General features: G+C 41.5%; 1 protein-coding gene across 1 annotated transcript in view; it reads right to left on the reverse strand.

The window, feature by feature from the left end:
* Positions 1 to 21,484, reverse strand: part of LOC125916956 (dipeptidyl peptidase 4) — a 78,665-nt gene that overhangs the window by 31,810 nt on the left and 25,371 nt on the right. Inside the window, exons 6-11 of the mRNA XM_049623202.1 lie at positions 15,436 to 15,488; positions 15,236 to 15,308; positions 14,300 to 14,420; positions 9,923 to 10,083; positions 8,133 to 8,245; positions 42 to 177 (exon numbers count right to left, since the gene is read on the reverse strand). Of these exons, the coding sequence (XP_049479159.1) occupies positions 42 to 177; positions 8,133 to 8,245; positions 9,923 to 10,083; positions 14,300 to 14,420; positions 15,236 to 15,308; positions 15,436 to 15,488 (657 nt within the window). The remainder of the gene's footprint in view (positions 1 to 41; positions 178 to 8,132; positions 8,246 to 9,922; positions 10,084 to 14,299; positions 14,421 to 15,235; positions 15,309 to 15,435; positions 15,489 to 21,484) is intronic.

Below are 21,484 nucleotides of genomic sequence, written 5' to 3' on the forward strand. Positions count from 1 at the left end.
ACATGTAGCTTTAGAAGCAGAACATCCCCATTAAACCTTACCGCTGAGGAAATCCATTTGCCGGTGGAGTTATTATAGTCACGTATATCCATGACTGAATAGTTCTGAATCCTTCGGAGCCATTGCAAAGAAATTCTTTCTTCGTTTGCCCACGTTACATCACACAAATAGTAATCCCTGGAAGGAAGAAAGGAAGGAAAAAATGGGGGGGTGGAGGGAGGAAGGGAGGAAGGAAGGGAGAAAGGGAGGAAGGGAGGGAGGGGAGAGAGAATAACTATTTCCAGACCTTGGTACAGACAGACATTTTACTCACTGAAATCAATCTTAATAGGCATATAATTTTAAATCGTTGTTGAAAGCATTTAATAACACAATATTTTACTTTTTCTGAAAGCTTAAAGTGTAATTTAGTTTTGAATGGAAATTAAAATATATCTGACAGGAAAAACAGTAGCTAACATCAAGTAGTGGCTTGGCAAACGTGACTCACACCACAGCTCGGGATTTTTCAAGTCCTCAGCTTGGCCTTTGGTGGTGCCAGGAAGTCAAGGGTGACATTTTCCCATCTCTTTTCTGCTGTCTTGAGAGAAAATTACAGGGAGGCCAGAGACACTGGCTGAGATTCGAATATTTTCTGGTAATTTGACGTGCTTCTCTAGAAAATTCTTGCTTTTAGGGTGAAATTACAACTGACCTTTTTCTCAACTTCATTTTCAAAGGGGAAAAAATTGACCCACATCTCTACAAACTTTGAAAATCAAATAATTATACTGTAAAAAATCTTTTCTCAAGACTCAAAACATGAACTTGTGGAAAAAAAAATAAGGAACCTTAACATAAAATTTATACAAGTGGAGATATCTCCAGCATTGTGTCTTCCTCCAACACATACCTTTAAGCAGTTTTGGAACTACCTTTTGATTTGTAGTGAGATGCATAGAATTCACAATTTAATTTTCTGCTAGCCTCCCTAAATATTTGCTCTGGATCATTTATATTTTATTTTATTTACTCTTCCTAGCCCCCAGTGTGATTTTGAACAATGATCTTAAATCACTCCTTTCCACTGTCTGATCAAAGCCTTATCCCCTTTTCAGAAAAATTCCCAAAGAATTTTTTCCTCCCCTCTCTTCCCCTCTGGCCCATGGCCATATCCTCTTCCTCACCCTGAACGCGCTAAAATGCTCCTTTGCTCTTCCCTTCCCAGGCTGTGACCACCCCCTCCTTGCATCTTTTTGCTCTCCTTGACTGCAAGCTCTCTGAGGCAGGACCACAGCTGTCTTGTTCACAGGGTGTCCCCAGGCCCTAGCAGAATACCTGGCCCAAAACAGACACTCACCGAAATTCTTGGAAGGCAGCACTGAAGGGAAAAATCCCATCCTATTCTTTGTGGCTTAAATATTTCTGTCCTTCCTCAGAATTCACAGACCGTGTCCTACCTATCTCCACTCCCCTCATGGACACTAAAGCAAACAACCACTGTTTATTGAGCACTTAGGATGGATCACCACTTCACTATCCCCCTTTTATTGCTGGGGACACCTCCTGTGTTAATGTCCCCAGGGGTACCTCCTCATTGTCTCCGCTGCTGGTGGCAGGTAATGAAAGAAGATCATACCCCTTCACCCAGCAGCAAAGCACCACCTTCCCACATATAGGGACTCCTCTCCATTTCAGCCCTTTCTTTTGCTTATTAAGAACTGGTACACCATCAGTCTGCATGGCTGGTGTCTCATGAACACCCTATGAGCTAGGTCCTAGCTGCCCTCTTGGTTCAACCTGCCCTTCAGTCTGAAACCACTGCAGTGCTCTGACTTCCTCAGGTCTTCTTCAAATATCCACTATGCTTTCTTAGAAACCCTCTTTTTCTACACTGATATAACCAGTCTTAAAGCGCTTACCACTAACGACTGCCAGGCTGCAGGGTGTGAGAGTGTGAGCCCCTCTTTGCACGCACAGGAGCAAGGGCGCCTCACTGGATCCAACTCTTCTGCCCTGTGCCCAGTCCTCAGGCATTAAATGAGAACATGGTAAGGCAAATAAATCTTCCCGGGAATAAGGAATAAATACAGAGGGGACTGCAATAATGAAATGCAAGGGAGAAAGGAAAACTTTTTGAAATTAACTTTCTAGACCAGGGGTCTGAAGGTTTTCTTAGTATACAGCCAGACAGTAAATCTTTTAAGCTTTGCAGCCCACATGTGCTCTGTCACAACTACTTATCTCTGCCTTTGCGGCACCAGAGCAGCTACAGACAATATACAAACAAACGACTGTAGCTGTGTTCCAGTGAAATGCTGAGATTTGAAGTTCATATAATTTTCACACATCATGAAGTATTATTCTTCTCGTGATTTTTCCTCCCCAATTACTCAAATTGTAAATTCCTTCCCAGTCACTCAAAATTGTAAAAACCTTTCTTACTTGCAGATCATACAAAAACGGGCATGGGGCTGGATTTGCCAGTGGGCCTGGTGTGCTTATCCCTGCTCTATGCTAGTGGTTCTTACTCATAGATCAAATCCCTTTATAAACTGGATGAAAATCATGTACCTCTCTCTAAGGGAAAAAAAAGCCTCTTCACATACTTGCACACATTATCTCAGGGCTTCCTGGGCATCGATTAGGACCATGGGCTCTAAAAAGAGCCTTCCCTTTTCTAAAGTGGCCTAGTAGGGGGAAGGGGCCGGAGGGGGGCGGGCAGAAAACTCTCTAACACGATTAGTGGATCACCTGGTACAAAGTCCTTTTATCTACTAAAAACCATAAATTATGCTCCAGGTTTGGAAATCAGCAGTAGAGAAATAACTTTTCCCCATTTGAAAACATGGAGTAATGGAATTTAGGAAGTCTGCCAGGAAACTCACATGCATCTGGCACCTTCCCTGCCCATTTCTAGATCAAAGGTTCATGAACCTGTATCCTCCACTCCCTCTGTCACTCACTGTAGCCCGAGGTGTACTCTGTACCCTGTGATGCCTCCAGAATGGCCTTTCACCAGCAAGGGGACGGTACATTTTGAATTTTCATATAAACATACTTCCGCTTAATCACAGATTCTCTTCAGGATTTGCAATTAAGGGGAGACAGAATGAGGCTGCATAACCCAGCCCTGAGCCAAGATCATGCCAGTCTGAGATGTCAATGACTCAAAAAAAAAAAAAAAAAAAAAAAAAAAGTAAGGGAACCAATGACCCAACTGCACTTTTTATTGAAAGGTTTAAGTCCCACTTAAGACCAGAAAAATCCAACAAGCAGGATTATCAACTATCTTGTGTGCTATTTGCTGATTTTATTCTGTAAAAACAGAGAGGCGTATACTGAGGAGACTGGTTATGAAATGGTGGGTAGGAGCAGAAGAGGGCCTTCCCTTGAGCCAGTGGCTGCCTATCCCAGGTTAGGCAGAGTGATTCAACAAGCTCTTCTAACTTCTGGGACGGTATTAGACCAAGGAGAATATGGCTGACTTTAATATTAAAGCAGTGGAGTAATTCCTGGACATAACAGTAGGAGTTCAAACGCAAGGGGAGTCTACTTGTGCCTGGAACTGTTCCAGGGGCTTGACATAAAGCTCGTGGCACCCTATGAGGTAGGAACGCTAGAGTTCATGGTTTACAGACAAGGAAAGGGAAATGTAGAGAAGTTAAGTAACTTGCTCAAGGTCACACACTGGGAAGTGTTGGAGCCATGATTCAAACCAAGCAGTTGGCTTCAGATTTTCTGTTCCCAGTCATTCCCTCTGTAGAACCTCTACCCATCCCTCTGGTGAATATTGTTGGCTAGCTTCAACCCGCTTGCATTTTCTTCAGGATCGAACTCCTCACTCTATGAGATCTATTTATTCCTACAGAGTGTGTGTAAACTAAACAGCTGAATTTTATAAAGCAAATTGTATTTGAATCTATTGGGAGAGACTTGCTTTTGAAGGTCATACTTGTAAAGTGCTGGCTTGCAAAGAGTAGGCATTTAATAAATGTCTGTTGAGTTACATTAATTCCCCTAATTTGTGTAAATGTTTCTTTTGGTATATTCAGGATACTTAACATCAGGTAGGCATTACTAACTGGAAAGAATATTGGAGAGCAATTGCTCCTAAGAGCAACTGCAGACGGTAGAGTGATTAATTCGGTGAATCACCCAAGGAAGTGGGCGTTCTGCCAGTGCTGGCCCCGGGCTCCCTGCCACCCTCTGCTCTGAGATGGATGCCAGCCCTCCTGGGGCTGCTGACAGATCGCTGAGGAGGGGTAGGGTGAGAGGGAGCCCATCCCAGGGGGCGGCACCCACAGCATGTGAGCTGCTGTTCGGCCTCATTTCTGGAGGTGTCGCTAGCTTCCAGGGTATTTCAGTCCAGTTCATTTATCTCCCGGGTGGCGACCCTAGACCCCAATATCCTTACTTTATAGACCAAGGATCACCAGCCGTTCAGAGGAAAACATTTATCTATTGAATCACACAGGAGCAGAAAAACAGGGTAGGGGCAGGCAGACCATGAGCTGGGTGTGACTGGTCCCTGGAGCCAATTGGCCAGATGTGGGGTGGGGTCACCTCAATAGAACATGTCCTTCCCAATTCTCTAGCTCAGGCCACAGAATTTGCAGATGGCTGGGAGGAGGTGGAAAGAGGGATTTGCTATGCAGGGTCACTGTGCAGGTCATCTTTGGTGCTGGCTGTATAAACTACGGCACACACATAAAGTCAGACACATAGCATATCTCATTCATCCACACATCAGCTTATTCAATTTATGCTGCAAATACTGATTGGACACTTGCTGTATCCCAGGCACCCTGGAAGGCACTGGAGATACTACTGTTAAGATTGCTCCCTTTCTTATTACTTCAATCCAGCAAGGTGAAACAGGGCTCTAAATAAAGCAGTTAGGGGGTTTATGGTTTTTCAGTATGTGTGGTTTTCTCTCAAATATTTTGAGTCACAAACTCCCATTATGAGTCATCAATACAAATGGGCAGCCTAATGAATCTAATCAACCTGACCTCTCAATCAATGAGGGTGGCAGGGAGGTTCTCCCTGATTCAGGTTCAGGCTCAGGTTGCTGGAAGGGTGGCCAGGATGCGCTTCTCATTTGTCAGCAGAGGAGCGCATTCCTAACAGAACAAACCAGCCTTAGCCTCCAGAAGGATTTCTCCTGCTGGAAGCTCCATGGTGCAAGGATATGGCCCAGAGGGAAAATCAGTGATGGGTGCCTAGGCAGAGGAGGGAGGAGACATGAGGACCCTCACAGGGCTACACTCCCGGTGATCCTACAACTCCAGGAAGTAGCAGATTGCTAGAAAACATAGCAGAGGGTGCTGGGCAACTTACCAACTTGCCTGGATTGACCTGGCCCTGCTGGATGTTTGCATAAGGCTAGAAAATGGGGCATCACCACCTATTGGAATGCTTTCCCCAGAGAGGACCTCCAGCCTGGTTTTAGATAAGCTGTGGCCTCACTGGTGTTAACAGAGACCAGAGCTGTAACATTCCCTATATAACACATTCCTGAGGCATTTCCAGAAATGATTTGTTGGTAAAATGTGTCTCACACAAAATACCCCCAGTGAGTGAGGCAGTCCCCACCAGGAATGTAGCATAAAGAACTACAAAGAACAAAGATGTAATGGTTCATTCCTACAGGACAAAAACTAAGTCCTTAGACCTGCATAGGTTTCCTGATCTCAGGTCCTGGAACATGGTTTCTAAGTGGGGAAGATCTCATCTCTTCATCTGTGAAATGGCCATGACAATAACACTGTAGGGAGTGTTTCAAGTGAGATGTGAGTGGAGCACCAAGCACAGTCCCTGCCCACAGAAATACTCAATACTTTTAAACTCCATTATTCGATGAATCTGGTCTGGCAAGTGCAGGCCTCTGTTCTCTTCCCAGCTCCCATGCTAGCAGGCTATGTGACCTTGAGCAAATGAGTTTCTCTCTCTGAACCTCGGTTCTCTCATCTGTGTTCTACAGTGTTGTCCTGAGTGTGTTCTGGAACCCCTGCAGGTTCTGCCTAATATCCTGACTCCGGGGGGGAAGCTGAGGGGACAGGGCCCATGCCTGCAACCTGAGCAGTAATCTTCATTTGTTTTCTGGTACTGTACTTCTGTGTTGCAGCTCACTTGGAAAAAAAAAGGGGGGCTTCCAGGTCCTTAAAAATGTTTGTAAACCATGAGTGAGATCTAAAGCCCCTTCCAGGATCTAGTGTCTTTCAGAGCAGGAGACTGTGGCTCACCCTCCCTGCAGACAGATGCTGGCTGTAGACCATTAGGTCACAGGACCTGCTGCTCTTTCCCTGGACAGCCCCGTGCTTCCCTGCTCATGGGTCACCTTCCCCTTCAGTGCCACCTCCCTCAACTGTGCCCTTCGGAACCCTACCTCTTCAACCCACACCTTCCTTACGATGCTTTCTTTGATCGCTGGGATCATGGAAAACTCATCTCCTCCTCCTCGGAATGCCTCTGGCCTTCTGCTTATACCTCTGTCATATCTGCTTTTGAAGTCATTTATTGCAATGTGTTATATCCTCTGCTTGATCATAAATGCTGGAAAGGCAGAATCCAGCCCTATGGACACTTGTGAGTATAAATACTGGGTGCTCAAGCAATGCTGATAGAAGAGATGACTGGATGGGGCCACCTAGTAGATGTTAGAACCTCCAGGCAAATTTTTATACCTTTAGACAAACTCAGGAAAAACAATTTTTTAAATTTACTGATAATCAATTTCCTTCCCCCCCCCCTCAAATGAATAGGTTAATATAGACATTTCTAATCAAGTCAATGAATTAATGACTACAGAGCAGAGCCTACAGCATGCCTGATGTGGTCAATTCCACCCTGAGAAGGATGCTTCCATGTTGCTCTGATGATGACTCCAGGAATCTGAGAGCATCAGCTGAATGCACACAGAAGGAGGCACCTAGCAGGGCACTTAAAAGCTCCTTCTTCTAAGTCAGAAAGACAGGTTTGAATATAGACTCATACTTGGTCATTTTCTTAACTTCTAAGCCTCATTTTCTTATGTGTAAAACAGGCATACGACAATAGTTGTCTGAGAGAGTTAGAGATTAATACAATAAAGCATGCAATAATGCCCTGTGTATGGCAAATAGTGAGTGTTCATTGAGTATATACAGGTTATTATTTAAAAGCAACAAGAGGGGCGCCTGGGTGGCTCAGTCGGTTAAGCGGCCGACTTCGGCTCAGGTCACGATCTCGCGGTCCGTGAGTTCGAGCCCCGCGTCGGGCTCTGGGCTGATGGCTCAGAGCCTGGAGCCTGCTTCCGATTCTGTGTCTCCCTCTCTCTCTGCCCCTCCCCTGTTCATGCTCTGTCTCTCTCTGTCTCAAAAATAAATAAAACGTTAAAAAAAAAAAAATAAAAGCAACAAGAAAACCAACATGACTAACAGAAATGAATAGAAAGCAACTTGCAGGCCTAAACTGCAGGCAATATCATGGTCATCATTATAGGAAAAGCACAGGAGGCTGGGGGTACTCAGTGGCAGAATTTCAAACCATCAAGGATTATTTAGACAAATGACATCCTGAGGCACATCAGCATCATGAGGATCGCTAAATGTAACAGTTTCCCTGAATTCCTCTAGTTCTCATGTAGACCTGCAAAGCCCTCATGATCTGACCTCACTCCTATCACTCTCCTCTCCACTCATACTGCTCTGGTCATTTGGCCTCCTCCCAGGGCCTCTGTGCACCCCCCACGTCCCCTCTACGAGGTCTCTGCACCTGCTCTTCCCCTGCCTGGATACTGAACCCTCAGGTATTCGGGTGGCTAGCCGCCCCCTCCTTCTCATGTCACTGCTCACAGGTTATCTCATTAGAGAGAGCTTCCTTAACTTCCCCCCCACCATCACCATCACCTTGCCCTGCTTTGATTGGCTTCACATTTGTCACAGCTGGATTCTGTTTACCTGGTTGTTGTCTCCCTCCCTCATCTCGAGGGTAGGCTCCATGATACCTGGGGCCCTGGCTGCTCTCTCTATTCACTGTGCAACCCCATCATTAGAACTGTGCCCAGCGTGAAGACATAAAGCAGGTTCTCAACACACACGTCGTTAAAATGTCCTCCCTGAGAAGTGCGAAACTGTTTACAACCCGCACATTCCAGTCAAGAGTCTTACCCTGTCAACATAGCAGCGGGAGGAGTGATTTCTACCGAAGTTGCATTGGTGTTTGGGTTGAGATTGTCGGTTTTTATAACAAAGAGCTTTACGGTTGGATTTGCAGCTCCTGCCTAGGAAAAAACAATAACAGAGCCGGTAGTGACAAAAAACACAACATCATTACAAAGGCTTAAAATGGTATAAAAATGTCTGCATTACAGCCATAAAATTATAGTAATAAGACACATTAAAAAATTTGATATAGGGGCACCTGGGTGGTTCAGTCAGTTAGGCATCTGACTTTGGCTCAGGTCATGATCTTGTGGTGCATGAGTTTAAGCCCCAGGTAGGGCTCTGTACACACAGCTCAAAGCCTGGAGCCTGCTTCAGATTCTGTGTCTCCCTCTCTCTCTCTCTGCCCCTCCCCCACTCACACTCTGTCTCTCTCTCAAAAATAAACATTTAAAAAATTTAAAAAATTTAATATAGAAGATTTAATATAGATAAAACGAACATAAAAGAAAGTCATGAAATGCAACTTATTCACATTCAGGCAGAAACATATGCTGACAGCCCAAAGCACTCCTGTTTAAATCATGGATGTTCATAATTTATGTATTTTGTGCAAAGATAAGCTTTTGAAAAATCAATTCTATTATTCTGCAAATACACTCTGACTCTAAAAGACAAGAAGTCTAATGGCTGACAGCTAGGAAGAATACCTTGGGTTCAGCCAAAGACACAACCCACCAAGAAAATGAGTTTACCTGAGTCAAGAGCCAATAATGCTAATTAGGAAGCAATCATTTGCACTCCAAATTCAGGTTCATCACATTTGAGCTTTGCAATCAATATGATGACAGAAATCTACAAAACTTTTTAATATATACACATAGATCTTCAATTGACAAATTAGTTAGAAATAATATATTTTTAGTGAGAGCGTTTTATGTGTTTTTTTTGCCAGTTTCACTCATCAAAAAATAACATTCCACTGAAAATACATCTCTATATTTAGTCTCTGATCTTTTTTTTTTCTTTTAACTTCCTCTGTCTTCCTAAAATGGCAGCTCTTCATGAAGCAAATTGAGTGAGTTGGTAAAAATAAAAATCCCTTTTCCCAAGTTGCTTACAGCAAAAACATTTACTATTAGATTTTCCTATGGATGATACTGTGGCCATTAATATTATGATACTGGTGAAGAATCCTGGTTCCCTTCTAAATCCTCCTCTTCCTCAGCTTACACTGCTTAACAGAGCTGTTCAATTATCATAAGCATGCATCCCGGAGGGGAGAGAACAGCCTTGAAAACCAAGATGTGATACTATTATTCCAAATGCAGGATGTGTGAAATTTACATTAGGGCCAAATCTATACTGGAATCACCGAAACTAGTCATGTGTCTGTTAATTAGCAATACAACCTGATACATAACCGAGCTTTTCAACTTCATCGAGGGCACACTCCAACTTCTACAAATAAGATGAGTTTGTGATTCAGTGACAGCCTCTCTTTTCCTCCACTGAAACGTTTTTATTCCCCCTACCTCTTTCAAAAGCATTTCCCCCATCTTTTTCGGCTTGTCATTCCTCAAAGTTTTTGGAGAAATTACAAAACCTTAAATCACACTCTTTCCTGGGATAATAAAAATACTTTAAAATTGCCAGATGCTGTTGACTTCAGCAAGAGTAATCACAGCAAGCTGTTGAAGAGAGACTGACAATATTTTCATTAGCAGGAAAGGATTAAATGAAACCATTCTCTTCCCATCAAATCACGGAACCACCATGCGAATGGGAGTACAGACCTTTGGATATGGAATCCGCATAGTCATTGGGTACTGCAGTGACTCATCAGAGTAGAAAGAGTATTCAATAAGTGGGACTTGTGTGTCGTTAAATTGGGCATATGCTAAAAAAGTGCCTTTTGGAGACCACCACAGAGCAGAGTAGGCACTGAAGATTTCCTCTGAAAAAAGACATAAATTGTTCTGTTACAAGAAGTAGCTGATAAATTGGCTTTGGCATTCAAAATATTGTTCTCATTAGCTTTAGTAATTACAGTAGAGTTCAACTAATGAACCATTTTGCATTTGCTGGGCTTCCAAATTCAGAGTAATACAAATGAATAAAAATAAAATCTTCAAGGATAGATCTGGATTGTGAAAATAAGTAACCCGTTGGACCATTTTAGAATATTTTAGCACACAATATTTAATATAAGCTCTGCATTTTTTTTCTTTATCTTATAATCCTCTAAATTTATGCCGCAAAACGTACTAAAAGTAAATTTCACACAAGGGGCTGATTCTCCTTTCTAATTTTCAAACAGTCAACATGCCAGCATACTCTCCCCAACTGGGCTCAGTTTGTACTGAGCCCGCAGGGTACTGGTGGGTGGTGTGTGGCTCCAGACTATCAAACTAATATGGTGCCCACACTTTACTACTCTTGGCACAAACAAGGTGTGGGAAGGATGAATTTAGAATGACAAGGAGCTCCGTGAGACCCCTATCAAGAAATACCTCCTTCACTTAGGCTAGAAACTAAAGACTCCCATGGATTAACACACTCCTCTGGTGTATCCATTGATGGTGAGAGAAGAGGGTCAAAGAGGGAGGCAAATGAAAGGAAAGGTCTTGCTCTCCAGAACACTGTTGGACTCATTCTCTGGCAAATGTAGTTCCTTCCTATGTTGATTGTGGAGTCTATTCTTGGGACTTCCAATCTCTGGCTCTTAAAATGCCAAAACCTCTTTTACAGAGGGCTCAGGTAGAAGAGATGGAGACTCCTAGTCTTTTATGTAGATTTTTTAAAAATTTATTTATTTTGAGAGAGACTGAGCATGTGCACGTGTGCACGTGCGCACACAGTGGGGAGGGGCAGAGTAAGAGGGAGCAAGAATCGCAAGCGGGATCCCAGCAAGGGGCTCTATCTCACCACCTTTGAGATCATGACCTGAGCCAAAATCAAGAGTCAGACGCTTAACTGACTGAGCTTTCCAGGTGCTCCTCTTTATGTAGATTTAATCCACAAATCTCATGTTCTGCTGTGGGTGTAAAGGTAAAAGCAAAAGCATAGAGACTTGAATCTCAGAGTTACCACAAGCCCCAATCACTTTTCTGATTCCTGAAGCCTCTTTACAAGTTTCTTCCCAATGCTTGTTTTCAATAATAATAACGGTTAATAGTAGTACCAGTGACAGAAACAACAACAGTCATAACAAAATGTAATAATTATCATGATGAGCCACTAGCATCCAGTGAGTGCTAACCATGTGCCAGACACTGATAAGCAACCGACATCTATTATTTCAGTTAATCCTCACAGTAGCTCCCTGTGCAGATGAACAAAGAGATAGACAGGCTTCAAGAGAATAGGTAATCTGCCCAGGGTCATGTGGCCAATAACTGAGAGAACCAAGAATGAATCCAGACTTGTCTGGTTTGAATCCATGCTTTTCACCTTCATGCTCTATGTCCATCCATGCCTATTCCAGCTCTTCCAAGGAAGAGACAACCTCCTCGGTAAGGCAGCCTGCCGCGCTTTGTTTTATACCTATGTCATTAACTTACTTTTGCATAGCAGTTTAGAATTTAAGAAACGCTTATCTAATGCAGTCATGACGAAGATCTTTAGGTGAGTCTATTCATATCCCATTGTACAGAGAAGGCAACTGAGGGGGTTAGAGAGACTGAAATAATTGCCAGAGACAAGAATAAGGGTACAGGACTTGTGAGTCCAGGTCAAGGGGTTTCTACTGAGAACTTCTTCATATACTGAGTTGATGTCTCCTTCCTTGTGCTTCTACCCATTGGTTCTAGTCTAAGATCAAGATGCAATTACATAAAATGAATACAATTACAGCAAGGCTATGGTTTTTTAAAAATGTTTTTAAGTACAGATAGCAGGGAGTGTTCTGTGTTTTGAATTGGTAGTTATTTGTAATACAGAACATATTTTTCTATATCGTGATGTATTAAAACCATTATTATAAAACTACTACTGGTCAAACTCAAAGAGCTGAGAATGAATAGTAGGAAGAAGGGAGAATAACAAAGGAAGGAACAGATTTCCAGCCCTTCCTGATACAAAGCTGGCTGTGAGCACAAGTGTCTATGGCAACCTCTCCCCCCCACGACTTCCCTCAACTATCCCGTGATACCTCCTGTCCAGCCTCTCCAACCTTCCTTATGTACTCTCTGAACCTAGTGCCCTCCCCTGGATAGGTCAGTCAATTCACTCTGTGATGATTATCCCCTGGCAACTTTGTCTTCCTCTCTGGGCAGAGTTCCTTGACAGCAGTAGTTGGTTAGCATCTGTCCCTGCGTCTCTAGAACCTGACGCAGCACCTCACAGGTGACTGACACTCAGTGTGAATTGCACTCAATTACCCACACCCCCACTGTCAGCACAACTACTTGAGGGGTAAGGAGTGCTCCATCTTCCAAATTTCTTTCTTTCTCTGTCCCTTTTCATCCTTGCTCTCAAAATTCTCATTCTCACCCTGAGGTTAGGTAAACTACACTCATACTTCAGAGTCAATGTCATATAATTAACTTCATACTAGAAGATAAAGTATTATTATCATTTTTACAAAAGAAGACACCTATTAACTATGGTAATAATCAATTGGAGAATCATGAAATAAGGCAAAGTGAAAACACAGGGAAATTGAGAGAGGAAGCCATTTGGGAACAGGGGGTGGGGCAAGGGACACATGTTCCAGATGGTCAGCTACTCTGTGAGTGTCCCTCCATGATACAGCACGTGGCCCTGTCTACACCTTGCAGCTTTGTTTGTTCTTTTCCTTATGAACCTATAGACTCTCAGAACATACTCTTTCAATCTTATGCTCCACAAGTCATCATGGCTGCAGTGGAGACCGGGGCTCTAATGGGAGGGTGGATCCAATATACGGAGAAGCAAGTGTGCCCTTTCCAAGTACGGATCATTCATAAATATACAAAACCAATTGTAGGAATTTCCCTGTAGGAACTCTTAAGTCCCATTTACTAGAGATAGGCCCACAGTGGAACCGGGAAGCCATTCCTTTGCTTGTCATAAACATGCAAAATGAGATATTTCCAGCTATTCTCTAGGTTAGAAAGGACATTAGTATTAGGTGTGTTCTTATCTTAGAGATATACTCCGACGTTACAAGGAAGCGTCGAGTCGCAGTTTTGGGAAGAGGCTTTACCTAGTGTCCACTCTGGGAGTCCTTCAGGTTGTGCCAAGCTGTCCAACAGGTGTTAAAGATGTTTTTCAATCGTTAAGTAAATTTCATTATCAGTTTTAATCAAATCTTATTTATGGGCCATGGGGATTTATCTTTCTTTTAAAGTGATTTTTGTTGTTGTAACATTAGCCGTTAGACTTGAACTGGGTAAGAACCAATATTACATCATGAAGAAAAACTATTTTATTTTTTTTTAGCTATGAGGAAAAACTCATAGGATGAACTAAGGATGGGCACTTAATAAGCATGAGGCAACCTCGCAAACAGTTTGGAACAGTCTCAAAATGCCTTGTACCTTGGCAACTATAGACATGAAAAATGTCTTGTTAATATTTTCTAAAACTCTACCTTAAAAGGAAGATTAATCCTTTTTTAATATTTTTAGTTCTGTTTTTTTTTTACCCATTTTGTCCCCTAAGCCTTTCTAATTATTTTTTTTCCTTCTTTAAAAACAGGAAATTATGATTTGTCCAAGTTCAAATGAACACAAATCCTCTGTAAAACAGATGCTTTCTTCCTCCTCTAGTCTCCAACCTCCAGACAATATTTTGTCAGCTCTTGGAATGCTGTGGGAGTATTTAGCTTTCCTCAGTAACTCTGGGTTAGGTAGGCCCAGTTAGAGAAACATCTGATGTTAATCTGGAAGCTTTTATGCCCCAGTAAAGCAGAAAAACTACCTATACAGAAAGGCCCTTTGTAGGAGGAGACAGAAGACAATAGGGGCATTCAGAGACAATGAGGACACAGGCAAAACTAGCTACTGCTAAGAAATCCTTGTGCTGTGGGACACCTGGCATTGTCAGTGCTAAAGAGATTTGATGACATTTAAAAGAAATGCAACTTATGTTGAATACCATTGAATTTCTCCATTTTAAAAGAAATGTTTAAGTATTAAAAAAAAAAACCTTACAGACTTTCGAATTTGAAAAAGCTTTAAAGTCTCTACCTTCATAAACCCAGTCTGCTATTCCATTATATATTGCATTTTCTTCCCCGGTCCAGGTGATCCTATGACTTGATGAATTTGGTTCATTTTTAACATAAACATCATTTTTCCAAACGTATGCCTAGAAATATTGAAAAAGAGATTAATTAGTAATAACCTGCTATAATATATCTTATCCTAGAGTTAAAAAATATCTATCAACTATTTTATCCTCAAACAATAAAGTATGCAAATGTGATGACTACCTTGGGTTATTCAATTTGAGCAAGATAAAGAGTCCTTTTCTATCCTCCTCACATTTTAAAGACGCTAAGTATACAGCTATATCCTCCAAATAATTCTAAAGACACACTTCACATATTAGAAACAGCTTACAACCACCACCATGTGCATGCTGAATGAAGTACATGAGAAAGACCCAGGAGGCTGACCACTCTCACACAATGATGCCTGCTTCGCATTGCTTTCTGGGGGCTGGGGGTTGAGGGAGTGTGGTTGCATGTCAGAATGGAGAGTTCCATCTACAAATGAACATCCCGCCTCCTGGTCAGTTTCTTTTGGACTTCTGCCATTCTCCTAGCACCATAGAACATGAAGGTATATCTATAGTGACAGAGAGAAGGTCACAGAACGAGCAAGAAGCAGGTACGCCTCAACAAACGAACAAAACAACAAACTCAGTACAACAGAAAATAGAATTGAGGAGTTTAAGAGCATTTTTCCAGTATGTAGACAATTCCCCAGTAGCAGTTCAGAAACTTTTAGGAACCGTATTTACTGTGTAAGACCAGAAAAATGCTATTTTAGGCAATAACACTCTATTTGATAGTGAAGTATTTGCTTCCTAAGTGTCTGTTCTGTATCAGGGAAAGTAGCTTCTGCATGTCAGAACTTTGAGCCATTATGTTTCTCTGAAAACAGAAGAGACTCACTAACCAATTTATGACCCTCTGGTGACCACGTGATCCACTGTGTGTTGTTTGGAATTTTCTCTTCTGTAATCAGCTGCCTGAAAAAAAGAAAAAAAGATAAAAGGAAACATTACCAAATGAATAAATCACAGTGGGATTTCTTCTTTTCAAAAAAGTATTATTACACTAAAAAAGCTTAATAGCTTTTATGAGGAAGTCACTGACCTTTTATTTAAATCATAAATGTCATATGAAGCTGTGTAAGAATGTCTCCATTGCTGTAAAAGAAAACAGACATTTCAGGCTCCTGTGATCCTCGATAGTTCAGCCACTCGATATAGGCACATAAGAGAAGATGTAAAGTAATGTAACAAATTGCATAATTCTGTGTCACGTTTTGTGGTTCCCTATCTCAATCCTTAGAATTTGAGAATTAGGAAGAGATTCTCAGAGACCATCTGGTACAAACTCCTCAGGACCTCACCTGTAACCTAGCTCTGGCTTCACCCCTGCCAAGGAAACTTCTTGGAATCACAGTGCTCCCCACATGCTACTCCTTGGTAAACATTACTCCTAGCATTTACCATAGCATGTTAAGTCCACCTGTTTAAGAAAATGCAGATTTTCACTTTTCAACCATCTTATTTACAAAATATTTCAAAGATCTATAGTTTTATCGCTGGTGGTGATGTGGAGAAATACTCTCCTACATTGATCATGAAAATACAAAGTGCTACAGACTTTTTTGAAAGCCACCTGGTAATATATATTAACACTGGAATATATATCATCAATATTTTAAACAACGATATCCAATATCTAAAATATGAAAAGCGAACCAAATCCAAACAAATAAGAAGAAAAGAAATAATAAAGGTAAAGTCAGTAATCACACAGAAAATGAACAGAAGAGAAAAAAAAAATCAACAAAGCCCAAAACTGGTTCTTTGAAAAGATGAATAAAATTGCTAACACAGTAAAAGTAAGGGAAAAAAAAAAAGACCAGTGAATGACCAATATTAGAAATGAAAAATGGGATTAAAATGGGATTAAAAGATTTTAAGACCTGGGCACCTGGCTGGCTCAGTCAGTAGTAGAGCACAGACTCTTGATCTTGGGGTCCTGAGTTCAAGCCCCATGTTGGGCACGGAGCCTACTAAATATAAGATAAAATAAAAATCTAAAAAGAAAAGAAAAGAAAAGAAAAAAGCCATCTTGTTTGCGACCTGGGTGGCTCGGTTGGTTGAGTGTCCGACTTCAGTTCAGGTCATGATCTCATGGTTCATGAGTTAGAGCCCCGCATCGGGCTCTGTGCAGACAGCTCGGAGACTGGAGCCTGCTTCAAGTTCTGTGTCTCCCTCTCCCTCTACCCCCGCTGCCCCACACTCTGTGTCTCTCCAAAATGAATAAACATTTAAAAAATTTAAGATTTCAAGACCATATTACAAACATTTTTGGGGGGGGCAATAAATATAAAAGTTAAAAAAGGGGCAAATTCCTTGAAAATTAAGTTATCAAAACTGAGACAAGAAAAAATGGAAAATCTGTAAAGTCTCATATCTAATAAACACATTGAATCAATCAATAAAAATATTTGCACAAAGGAAACTCCAAACCCAAATAGCTTTACCAGCAAACTCCGTGTTACTAACCAAATGAGTTGAAAACTCACACATATCTAAAAACCCTACAAATTTGTAGTGTCATTCATAATTGCCAAAACTTAGAAGAACCAAGATGTCTTTCAGTAGGGGATGGGTGAGCAAACTGTGGTCCATCCAGACACTGGAATATTATTTAGCAGTAAAAAGAAATGAGCTATGACATCACAAAAAGACATGGAGGGACCCTCACATGCCTATTGCTAAGTGACAGAAGCCTATCTGAAAAGGCTACATACTGTATAATTCCACCACATGATATTTTGGAAAAGGCAAACTAATGGATACAGTAAAAAGATCAGTTGTTGCCAGGAGTTTGGAGGAAGGAAGGGACGAAGAGCTGGAGCACAGAGGATTTTTAGGACAGTGAAATATTCCATATAATCCCGTAATGGTGGATACATGTCATTATACTTTATAGATTTACCAAAACCCATAGAATGTACAACATAAAGAATGAACCCTAATGCAGACGGTGGATTTTAGTTAATAATAATGTATCAATAATGGCTCATCAATTGCAACAAATGTGCCATACTAATGCAAAATGTTGATAATAGGGGAAAGTGGGACAGAAGTGGGGGATGATGAGGGAGTATATGGGAACTCTGTGTTTTCCACTCATTCTATAAATCTAAAGCTATTCTAAAAAAAAAATTAAGTCTGTTAATTTAAAAATAAACGAAGTAGAACTATACCAGAATCCTTGGAAGAAGTTCCACGTGGTATCATTGAGTGAGAAATGCAATTTACAGAAAAGTATGGAAAGTAGGATTTTTTATGGAATAAGCAATAACTAAAAAATATCTATCTTCACAGAATGATTGGGTAGTATAATACACACACACACACACACACACACACACACACACACACACACAAGATTCTTAACATGTGATACCTGGGGAAAAGATGGGGGTGGGGAGAAGTAGAGAACCAGGCATAAGAGGAAAAAAAGGTAAGACTGAAGATAACATATATATACACAGATTTGAATTTATGAAAAATTATGTTTTATGTGAATGCATGTACACATTAAAACATGTCTTTATGTCTGTCTTCCCTACCATATTCCTAGATGAAAGAAATTGTGTTTTATTCATCTTTAAATACCTGGAGTCTTGTCTAGCACAAGCCACATAGTCTGTGTTCAAGAAATAAACCAAACCAGGGGTACCTGGGTGGCTCTGTGGGTTAAGCGTCCAATTTTTGGTTTTGGCTCAGGTCATGATCTCATGATTTGTGGGTTCGAGTCCCACATCAGGCTCTGCGCTGACAGTGTGGAGCCTGCTTGGGATTCTCTCTCTCTCTCTCTCTCTCTCTCTCTCTCTCCCCCTCTCTGCCCTTCCCCTGCTCTCTTTCTCTCTCTCTGAAAGTAAATAAATCAAACTAAAAAAATAAATAAACCAAACTGATATAAAAATCAAATTTTACCTGTGAGAATGAAATAAACAAAATGGGTAGCTCAAGGATACCCAGTTTGTATAATGGCAGAGCTGAGACACAAGCCAGAGTTTCCGACCTTGAAGAATATTTCCCACTTATCATTTATCACCCTCCTATCCTCTCATGCCAACAATTATGTATTAAGTCTCTAACTTTTGTGAGTCATACTTTTTTTTTTAAATCTTGGATTATTTTGACACAATCTATGCTTGTTTCTGGGAAACCTCTGCATGCTCTATCTGCGAGAGACAAACGGTGTGCTACAGGCTAAAAAAGAGGTTTAAGAAGGTTTGAGATCACTCAGGATGACAGATCCATCATGAGTTGCAAAAGGAAACCTAAAATGTCTGGGGTGTTCACTTCATCGTTGAAACAGACTCATCCCCTATTTAGGTTATAAACATTAGCGGCTATCCTCTGTCAGGCATTACTGGCTGAGAAAGGCTCACTGTCCTTGAGGAGCTCATAGTTGAATGGGGGATATGGACAAGTAAATATGAGAAAAGAATCTCAAGAGATATAATAGATGTAGGTGGGGAGAGGCAGGCATCATAAATTAGGGCCTGGAGAGGGAGAGAGGCCTATGAAAAAGTGATTGTTAGACCAAGTCTCGATGGCAGAAAACTGCCACACAGAGAAGCGGTTACAAAAGCATCATAGCAAAGAGAAGCCGAAGGCCAAAGATGGGAAAGATTATTGTGAAAAGCACAGGCTTTGGAGTCTTCTAACCTGGACTCAAGTCTGGCTATAATGTTTGTCGCCCACCATCTGTTATTCATACGTTGAAATCCTATCCCCCTGTGTGATGATATTGGAGGTGGGCCTTTGGGAGGTAACTAGGTCATGAGGGTGGAACCCTCTTGAATTGGATTAGTTCCCTTATAAAAGAAATTCCAGGGGCATTTGGGTGGCTCAGCTGGTTGAGCGGCCGACTTCAGCTCAGGTCATGGTTTGTGAGTTTGAACCCTGCATGGAGCTCTCTGGTGTCAGCAAAGGGCCCACTTAGGATCCTCTGTCCCCCTCTGTCTCTGTCCCTCCCCAGCTTGTGCTCTCTCTCTCCCTCAAGAATAAATAAGGCGTGTTTTGTTTTGTTTTGTTGAAATAGAGACTCCAGAGAGATTCCATGCCGCATTCTCCATTTGAGGCCAACTGTGTTCCATGAAGCAGGTCCTCACCAGACACTGAATCTGCTAGCACCTTGACCATGGACCTCTGTCTCAGCCTCCAGAACTATGAGAAATAAATCTGGTATTAACCCACCCCATCTGTGGTATTGTTACAGCAGCCCAAATGCACTAAGACAAGTTTCCATTATGTAATATCAGGCAAGTTTCTTTCTAAGGTTCAATTTTCTCTTTAGGAACATGGGGATAATGTCAGTAACAATCTTAAGAGAGGTTCATGGGAATGCATGTGAAGTGCTAAGCAGGGCTCCTAGAATATTGTCAATATGCGATAGGTGATGCTACTATTACCTCTGGAGCATTCAGCAGCAAGGGGAGATGTTAGGAAAACATACATACCAGGCCGTACAGTACTTATGTGTTTATGTTTTCACTCATTCACTCACTAACTTGCTCATAGCCACAACGTAGAAGTAATAATTGCTCTTTTGAAATGCGCTCAGTCATGGAGAAGCCATGGAGTAAAATCTAAAGAACTCTGCACAGTAGACTTCCAAGGAAATAGAATAAAACTCGACTTTTCTCAGTTATCCTGAGACCTGATGAGTCAACTGGAATATCGCCAACATGTGATAGATGATGCAACTATTACTGTCTGGAGCATTAGGCAATGAATAGAGACTACTACACGTTGTACATGTATGCTGCAGAAAATTCTATCAGACATTCTAAGAAGTAAAAGAGAAGATGGAGTGCTCTACTTTCAATAATCTTGTAATTTAGTGCTCTGCAGTCAAAGGTATGGAGAAAGTAAAATAAGCTAATGTGGTAGGGAGTGAATGGTGAAGTGTGGGAGAACAGAGTGGCAGAGGGCCAAGTTAGATAAAGCAATCCAAGAAAGCTTGGACTTGAATTTACTAAAAAGGGAGTACCATATGATAATCAGGGGAAGAACGTTCGAGAATGAAGCAATAGCAAATACTTTGGCCCTTAGAGGAGAATGGATGATGCTTGTGAAAAATGAAGAGTGGTGTACCTAAAAGTTCTTTGGATCACTGAATTACCTGGGAGCCCTTAAATCTACCCATGCCCGGGCCCCACCCATCACTATGCTGAACTAGTTGGTGTGGGGTAGGCTGCAGGCATCTGTATTTTTAAAAACCTCCATAGGTGATTGTAAGGTTCAGGCAGGGGTGAGAAGTACTGGCCGAGATGGTGAGTCCAGAGAAGGTAGTAGGAGTTGGGTTAGCGAGGCCAGACTGAGGTCTAATCACATAGGCTTCTGAGGATGCTGTGGTTAAAGTTTGTGTTTCATTCTGCAAGGGATGGCAAATCACTGATCATGAGGGTTCAAACATAGGCATGATATGATCTAACTTAGTTTTTAAAAGGAGTCCTGTAGATACTGCCTGAAAAACATGGATGGCAGCAGAATGAAGGAAATACCAGAAAAACAGCAAAAGCAGTTAAATGCATACATAAACTACAGTGACACAGCAGATACAAATTACCAATGATGGTTGCCCAACTAAGGTCTACCAGTGAAATACATCCATTAGTATACATCATATAGCACTTATTGAACTTGGCCAAATAGTAAATTGAGCTGGTATTTACCTTTCTGTTTCTACCTTAACCTTTATGTTTGTCCTTAACATGGGCAATTGTATTCAGTTGTTCTCAGCCCTTTGCTCATTAAAATAATATGCCCATTAAAAAAAAACATGGATGCCATCTTCACTCCAGATACTATAATTTATGAATCTGGGGATTGGACCTGGCCACTGGGAATTTTTAAAAGCTCCTCAAGTGATTTTAATCTATAGAGAGCAATAAAAACCACTGAATTAAATGAACAATCCATTATTGGGAACAGATGTGTTAAAGTTGGCCTAAGATTCTGATTGGCTCCTACTTTATGGGTTTAGCAGAACAGAGTCAGAGAGTCTTCATGTCCAGGAAATGGAGCTGGACACAGTGAATCCAGGGTAAATATTATGATTGAGAGTCACCACGTTGAAATGGGAAATGGAGTAGGAGATG

Source organism: Panthera uncia, unplaced genomic scaffold (assembly GCF_023721935.1).
Source record: "Panthera uncia isolate 11264 unplaced genomic scaffold, Puncia_PCG_1.0 HiC_scaffold_1352, whole genome shotgun sequence".
In the NCBI taxonomy this organism is placed as follows: Eukaryota; Metazoa; Chordata; class Mammalia; order Carnivora; family Felidae; genus Panthera; species Panthera uncia.